This window comes from Pristis pectinata, chromosome 30 (assembly GCF_009764475.1).
Source record: "Pristis pectinata isolate sPriPec2 chromosome 30, sPriPec2.1.pri, whole genome shotgun sequence".
NCBI lineage: Eukaryota > Metazoa > Chordata > Chondrichthyes > Rhinopristiformes > Pristidae > Pristis > Pristis pectinata.
In genome coordinates, this window is record NC_067434.1 from 27,426,376 (window position 1) to 27,435,137 (window position 8,762).

At 41.1% G+C, this 8,762-nt stretch overlaps 1 protein-coding gene across 1 annotated transcript in view; it reads right to left on the bottom strand.

Annotated features, from left to right (window-relative positions):
• Nucleotides 1–6,381, bottom strand: part of LOC127584625 (vinculin-like) — a 158,348-nt gene extending 151,967 nt beyond the window's left edge. The window contains 1 exon segment of the mRNA XM_052041443.1: nucleotides 6,031–6,381. Coding sequence (XP_051897403.1) covers nucleotides 6,031–6,198 — 168 coding nt within the window. The 5' untranslated portion in view covers nucleotides 6,199–6,381.
• Nucleotides 6,382–8,762: the final 2,381 nt, after the last annotated feature.

Here is an 8,762-nt window from a genome sequence, read left to right on the forward strand (position 1 = left end):
TGGCTCGAAACCCACTTCTATTTGCCTATCATCACAAATAGGTCTACAGCAGACTACATCTTACTGGATCTCCATTCTGCTCTGGACAACCAGAACATGCACGTCAGGCCATCGTTCCTTGACTGCAGCTTGGCATTCAGCACCATCATCCCCTCAAAATTTATCAAGCTCCAAGACCTGGGCCTCTACACCTCCCTCTGCAATTGGATCCTCAACTTCTTCATATGAAGACCACAAGCAGTACAGATCGGAAACCTCATCTACTCCTCACTGGCCATCAACACAAGTGCAACTCAGCGCTGCGTGCTTGACCACCTGCTCTACTCTCTCTACGCCTACGACTGTGTGGCTAAGCATAGCTCCAACGCCATCTACAAATTCACTTTTGACACCACGGTTGTTGGAAGAATAACAGATGGTGACGAGGCAGCGTACAGGAGCAAGATAAGTTAGCCGGTTAAGTGGTGTCATAACAACGACCTGATGATCAGCACCAGCGAAATACAAGGAGATGACTGTGAATTTCTGGAAGGAGAGGTCAGGCAAACTAGCACCAGACCTTATTGAACAGTGTACAGTGGAAAGGGTGAGCAGCTTTAAGTTCCTGATGTCAACACCTGAGGATCTATCCTGGGCACAGCACATTGATGCATCTATGAAGAAGTTTAAGGAGATTTGACACTTCTGGATTTGTCAAACTTCTGGAGATAAACAGTGGAAAGCATTCCGACTGGTTCCATCACAGCCTACTATGGAGACTCCAGTGCACAAGAGCCTACAGAGTGGTGGACTCAGCCAATTCCATCATGCGTACAGCTATCCCCACCATCTGGGCCATGAACCCTTCTCATTGCTGCCATCAGGCAGGAGGTACAGGAGCCTGAAGGCTTCACCTCAAAGTTAAACAACAGCTACTTCCCAATTGCCATCAGGTTCTTCAACCAACCTGCAAAACTCTAAATCTACTTCAAACTATATTTCCCTCAACTTGCACTATGTTTACTTCTGTTCATTTTGTTATGCAAGTTAATATATTATTTTATGTTAATTTAAGTTCATGTAACTTATGTTTGTCACCTTTGTAATGTACTGTGCTGTTGCAAAATAAAAACTAATTTTCGTGGCATTTATACACTGGCCATGTATGCCAATGACGATAAACTTTTACTTGAACTTGAAGTTGATTATGGAATCAAAAGTATCAAAGAAATTTGCATGCCTTCGTAATGGAAGTGAAAAGTGACAGAAATCAAAGAAGACCTGCGTTGAACATCACAGTTGTGATAAGAGTTCATCACAAGCAGCTAAGTAGAATAGCTAAAATTAAGCAAACATAAGCAGTCCTGAAATGGCACTGAAGCAGCAAAGGCCAGACCTAGGTGAAATATAGAGACTACCACAAGCCTTTTTTTTGAGAATCGCTATTTTTCCAGTTCTGCATGTGTCAATGGCAAACACTGCAATCTAAGAACACCAGCAAGTAATGCAATATTTGGAAGCATTTTGCTTAATGCTCAAAGTTGCAAAAAATTTAAATATTTAAGAGGTTACTCACGAAGTGTGACATTTAGATCCAGTTCCATTTTACAAATTATTATACAATTCTTTGTCAAAGACCCATGCATAAGCTTTGATAGGTTAAGCTTCTGGAACAATGTCAATAAATTGTTCAAAAAATTAACAGGAAGCATATTTATTGAAAGTAGGTATTGTACTCTAACCAATACAGTAGCCACCAAAGAATTTATTGGTGTGGACTGGAGTTGTTGGGTACATTGGCATTTTTTTTATTGACTGCAGAGGGTGCAGAGGAGATTCACAGGACTAAAAAGTTGCAGCTTACAGAAAAGGTTGGATAAACTAGGATTGTTTGTTTGAAAGGAAGAAACCAAGATGATACTTAATTCGAGTGTATAAATTATGAGGAACCTAGACTAAAGCAATGTAAAATAATGGATAGAAGGTTTAGAACATAAGATGAAAAATGTTTTTCCAACCCAAAGTGTAGCAGTGATTTGGAACTTACTACCTGAAAGGATGGTAAAAGCAGAAACCTTCATCACACTTAAACACTATTTGAATGTGTACTTTTAAAGCTGCAATCTGCAGAGATACAGACCTCGTGCTGAAAGGTGGCATTAGTTTGGGTATGTTTTTATTAGCACAGACACAATGGGCCAAATGGCTGCCTCCTATATCAAAAAAACATCTACAATGCTAGAACTGTTTTTTGACATTATTAGTTTTCCTCCACATGTAACCATTACTGACAAGGTTACCATTCATCATCTATTCCCAGCTGGCTTGAATTTAATGGTTTGACACAACTAAACTGCAAGGGTACAAAAAGCCAAATACATGGGTGTGTGGACAAGTCTCCCCCTCTTTTTATTGGGCTGCATGACGCTCAGTCTCTGTGGTAACAAGCTCAACAGCCAGTAACCACCATTGAGCTTGTTACCACAGAAAAATCTCTGGAATTGAGAGAGCTGGGATGCCAGCAAGTTCCATCATGTACAACAGGTAGTGATGAGAGACCACAGAATTTAGGTGGTCTGACTGCACATGGAGCAGCTACTTCCAGTTCCCACATTTTAGTGCCAAACAGCAGCACTGCTCGCCCAAGCCCACCCAACACCAGCCTTTCCAAGCACCTTCACCTGAAGTGCGAGGGAATTCATTGTTGGAGAATGCAAGCAGAGGGCAGGGGTCACATCAGGTCTTGGCACAGCAGCACACAATTCAAGCAGATGTACGGATGTGTGCCTGCAAGTTTGAACTGGAGGACCATAAGTGTTATAACTAGTCAGCACTTTACAGCATGGCACTAAGCAAGGTACAAGTGTAAAACTGGGGACTGGGAAAACTTTAGAATTAAACAATTACCAAAAATTTGATAAAATGGAAGACAGAATATGAGACTTGGATAATTTGAAATACAAGTAACTCTTGGGAAAGCGAGCTACAAAAGTAGCTGTAGTCTGCTTGAAGGCAGAAGAAAATATAAGTGGGAATCAGTGAATAGCTGAGAAATTGAAGACACAAAAAAATATCAGGGCTTGTGATAAACAAAGGGTCTAATAAAAGTGAGGAACTTTAGCAAGGTCTTTGACAAAGTCCAGCACAGTAGGCTGGTTGGCAACATTAGGTCACATGAGATCCAGGGTAAGCTCACCAACTGGACACAAACTGGTATGGTGGAAGGAGTCAGAGGGTACAGTTGAGGGTTGATTTTCAGATTGGTGGCCTATGTCCACCAGTGTGCTGCAGGGATCGGTGCTGGGTCCACTGTTGTTTATAGTCTACATTAACGATTTGGACAAGAACGAGAAGGTTAGCAAGTTTGCAGCTGACGCCAAAATTGGTGGTATAGTGAAAGTGATGAAAGTTATCTGAATGGTAGATGTAATTTAGACAAGTGCAAAATGTTGCATTTTGTAAAGTTAAACCAGGGCAGGACTCACACGGTAAATGGCAGGGCTCTCGAGAGTGTTGTAGAACAGAGAGACCCAGAGGTACAACTACATAGTTCTCCAAGAGTGCTGACAAAAGTAGACAGGGTGGTGAAGAAGACACTTGGCACACTTGCCTTCATTGGTCAGGTTACTGAATACAAAAATTGGGACATCATGTTACATTTGTACAAGACATTGGTGAGACCACACTTGGAGTATTGTGTGCAATTCTGGTCACCTTGCTATAGGAAAGATGTCATTAAGTTAGAAAGGGTGCAGAAAAGATTCACAAGGATGTTACTGGGACTGGAAGGTTTGAGTTACAAGGAGAGACTGGATTGGCTGGGGCTTTTTACCGTGGAGCATAGGTGGTTGAGGAGTGACCTTATAGAGCTATATAAAATCATGAGGGCATAGATACGATGAATGGTCACAGTCTTTTTCACGGGGTAGGGGAATCCAAAAGTAGAGAGCTAGATTTAAGGTGAAAGGGCAAAGACTTAAAGGAGAACTGAGGGGTAACTTTTTCCACAGAGGGTGGTGGGTATGTGGAACAAGCTGCCAGAAGGTGGAGTAGAGGTGGGTACAATTGCAACATTTAAGAGACATTTGGACAGAGACGTGGATAGGAAAGGTATAGAGGGATATGGGCCAAATGGAGCCAATTTAGCTCAGGTAAGCACCTTGGTTAGCATTGACAAGTTGGGCCAAAGGGCCTGTTTCCATGCCGTATAACTCAATACTCTATCACTCAAAGTAGTCAGCATTAACAAAAAGAAAGCGCTGCAAAAATTAAGTGGAATAAAAGTTAAAAAATTCCCTGGATCAGATGGTTTATTTCCTGAGGTTCTAAAAAAGGAGACTACAAAGGTATTTTTGCATTTTTTTTTTGAAATCTGGACTTTTTTCTACAGGAAAAAAAAAGAGGGTAATAGAACAGAGGGGACCACTGGCTCGTTAGCCCGGCAGATGTTACAGTCATAGAGTTAGAGTCACGCAGCAAGGAAATAGGCCCATTGGTCCACAACGTCCATGCTGACCTTTTTGCCCATCTATATAATCCTATTTGCCCACATTGGGACTGTATCCTGCTATGCCTTGCCTATTTAATAGTCAGTCTAAATGCCTCTTAAATGTAATTATATCGGATCCCACCACCTCCTCTGGCAGAGCACTCTAAATATCAACTGCTGTGTAAAAAAACTTACCCTCAGATTCATTTTAAAACTCCTTTTATCTTAAGCCTATTCCTTCTTGTTTTTGACAGCCCTACCATGGGAAAGAGATTTTGAATATCTACCCTATCTATGCCTCACAGAATCTTCTGTCACGTCAGCCCTCAGCCTCCTTTGCTCCAGGGAAAATAAATCCATAATCTCCCCCTTACTAAAGTTCTCCAATCCATGCAACATCCTGGTGAATCTCCTCTGCAAAAATGTTACACGTTCAGATCAATGGAGCTTCCTTGGCCATAGACATTGCTTGACTTGATTAGTGCCATTATTTTCTGTTTCTTTTATAACTTCAGATTTCCAAATCCCTCAATATACCAAGACCAAAAGCTCTGATTGTATAAATTAAAATGCATTTCACACATTTATCAGTTAACCACAAATAGTCTGCACTCAATTTGACAATGGACGAATAGTCATCAGCAAAACTGAACACGTTTGTGACAAAAATCTTCAGTGACAAATGAGTCTACTTAGCACATCCCTGAACCACATTCTGCAAACGCCTAAAGTCATTCTGTTATATTACCTTCTTCAACATTGCCCAAAACATAAATTCACCTGCATACATGATACAACAATAAATATCACTGACAAACTGCAAATTCATGAAAGACAACCAGTTGTCTTTGAGTATGCCAACGCTTTCCGGTTGCTGTCATGCAAGTCGTTCGATCAAATCAACCTCAAAACAACTGACATTTAACAAAAAAGGAAGAAACTTGGTTTTAAGGCTCAGGTTCAAGGAACAAGAAGTAAGCTAAACAGTTTTACTTTTCTTTCTCTGCATCAGTTTAGAGCTGCAAATTTTTAACAGACAATTGAAATTCGTTCTCGCAGGGGATGCTCCACCGTTGGCAAGTAAGAAACAAAGCCTTTTCACAGCTCTCACATGGTTTGCTTTACACAATAAAAATATAAAACTATTAAATGTTTACAGAAGCCTTAACAGAAAGAAAAAATGCTGACATCACAGCAACATTAGTTACACATTAAAAAAACATTATGTACATAATTAAATGGCATCTCGGAACTATACTTCACACCCAATTATTTCAGTCTCTGGTGAAGCTTTGCAGGATCAGAGACTGAACGAGGGCCATCTACTTCTCAGCAGTGGGACACGATTCGTCCAAAGTTGTTAATTGTATTCGACATCAACGTGGACTTATTTGGGAGGGAAATTCCTGCTGTACTGTCACCCTGGCAGCAAGGAATGAATTATGGAACATCTATACTGGGTCCACCTTTGTCTTGGAAAACAAGATCCTTTTCATTCTGCGGCATTTTAAGTACTTGTACAACACAGTGCGCCCTGACGGGCTCTCAGAGGATGCACTTACCCTCACTAAATTACTGACAGCTGCCTGCACAGCAGCAACCGGGCCCGTAAGGTCAGGAATGGCTTTCCCATCCACTTCACCCTCTTCGTGCATAATAACCAGATGGGAAATTTGTTGAGCCACGGGCTCCAGGATACTTTCTATCGTCTTCGTGTGAAACACAGGCATCGTTGCAACTCTAGCAGAACCGAGATCAAAGTGTACCCAAAGTTAAGGGGAAGAAGGCGATGCTTTTCGCCAAAAGATCGGTTCAAAATACCTCCGCTTTCTAATTTGTGAGGCACAAGAAACGAACACTCCCCGAACCACTTTGCTCGAGCAAGACTCCCCTCCCAGGAACGCCTCACCCCGCCCTTCGCCCATCGCCCATCGCCATGGCGTCATCCTCAGCGAGAGAGCCCTACGCTCTCTCATTGGTCTGCACAGCCCTCAATCAAAAGTGAGGCCCGGTTATCCTCCTAATTCCGTCCCCTACCGCCCGTCGCTTCCGGCGGGCATCGCTTCCCACCCCAGCCTTTCCAAGTGCTGGTGACGTCAGGTGTTCTATTCCCTTAAAAGGGAATTCTGTCCTCCGACAGGGAATGTTTGGGGCGGGTTGAAGTGGGGGCGCAGCAAACGGTCGGGTCACCGATGGCGTGGGCAGGCTCTCCAGGCTGATCTTTTACCTGTTCCTGTTGACTCCGCCAAACAAAGCGACTCCATTGAATTGAATGTCGATGAAGGGCCAGTTCCTGTCATTGTTGATGCGGGGCGTTTGGAGCTATTGCATTAACAATAAACAAAAACAGAAAATTCAACAGGTCACTCGGCATCTGCAGAGTTCCAGATGAGGAACCTGTTTCAGGTGAGATGTCTCAGTAAACCAGAACCACATAAGCAGCAAATTATACAGCCATAGTAGCAACCTAATCCCAATTGCCTGACTTTACCCTGTGAAAGACACTTCATTTCACCCTTTCTACTGATGGCAGCACTTTCCACTTTTGGCTTTTATCTCGTATTGGCTCAGTTTTTCTTAACCTATATGTATAAGTTTGGCCTGCTGGGGAGGTCCCACCACCTTATCATTAACAACTCATTACATAGACCAAGCAGCATAATGTGTACCACTGTTAAATCGTTTTTGTCATCCTATCTCAGGCATTCCCTTTGTTCTACTCATCCCTCCCCCACCTCTCTTATTGATAACCAACTTGCATCTTTCTTTATCCCAGTCCTGCTGAAGGGGTTTGAAGACCTTAAATGTTGACTGTTTCCACAGATGCTGTCTGACTTGTGTTTTTCAGCATTTTCTGTTTTTCAGATTTCAAGCATTTGTGGTTTTTATTTTGAATCAATATTTAATTATATAATGACGAATATGTGCAAATTGTCAACAATTATCCTTGAGAGTACAAATACATAGTTCCCTGAAAGTAGTAACACAGACAGGGTGGTAAAGAAGGCTTGTGGCACACTTGCCTTCGTCAGCCAAGGCATTTAGTACAAAAATTGGGAAGTCACATTACAGTTGTACAAAACGTTATAGGCTGCACTTGGAGTATTGTGTGCAGTTCTTTTTTAATGTTTGTTATAAATTAATATTGCAATGAAAATTTAATAAGATGTAATTAAGTGAGAAAGAGTGCAGAAAAGATTAGCAAGGATGTTGCCTGGATTGGAGAGCTTGAATTATAGAGAGGGATTGGATAGGTTATCTGTTTTTATTGAAGCAAAGGAGGCTGAGAGGTGCCATGATAGGAGTATATAAAATTATAAGAGATGTAGAATTAGTGCAGGCAAGTGGAATTAGTGTAAATGGGCATGATGGTTGGAAGAGAAGCAGCGGGCCAAAGGCATGTTCCTGTCCTGTACAATTCTATAACAGAACATATTCCCAGAGCCAACATATTATGAGGATGACACCTTGACAAATTATGTTTTTATTATCTTGGTTAATTCAGTATTCCATTTCAAATTCCATACGTTTTCTGCTCTCATTTCCAATTTCAGACATTTGCATTTTCTTTATTTTTATTTCTTTCGTGTTGGTTCAGTGATGATTAACCTGCTCGTGGCAATATTGAGTGAGTGCTGCAGAGTTTGAAGTGCCACCTCCTGGATAAACTGTGAATTTGAGTTCTGAAGGAAGAAATTTGTGAAGCACATTTCTGAAGGAAGCACATTGTTCCACCAGTTTTGGCTGCTACAACTGAATGTCCAGGGTTGAGTACAAGGTGGGGGGTGGGGGGGCAGTTCTCTCACATATTTATCACAGGTATTCAAAACCAAATTTTTAGACCTTCCAATCAGGTGAGGTTTGCTGCAATATTTTTAACAAGTAATGCTGTATTGTAATGAGCTGGTAAAAATTCATTCCTTAAACTATGTCATCAAAATTAAGTAACATTTACCCAAACAACATTTGTCTGGTCTTTTTACACACAATTGACTATTGCACTTCCCCCAAAGCTAAAAGTGACTCGGTATAGTACATTGAACATGAAATACATAAGAACATCTTGATACTGCAAAAGGCATTGTATGTTCTTTAATAATGAAGGTATGTTCTTGCAAATATTGTTTAATGTTTGTTATACATTTAATATTGCAATGAAAATGTAATAAAAATCAGTATTATAATGAGATCATTATCAGTCTCAATAGTTTCACAAGTTTCTAATGTAATCATTTCCATTTATCATCATTTACCACTGCAAAGCTGATACCTTTTGGCTTTAAAGATTAATTCT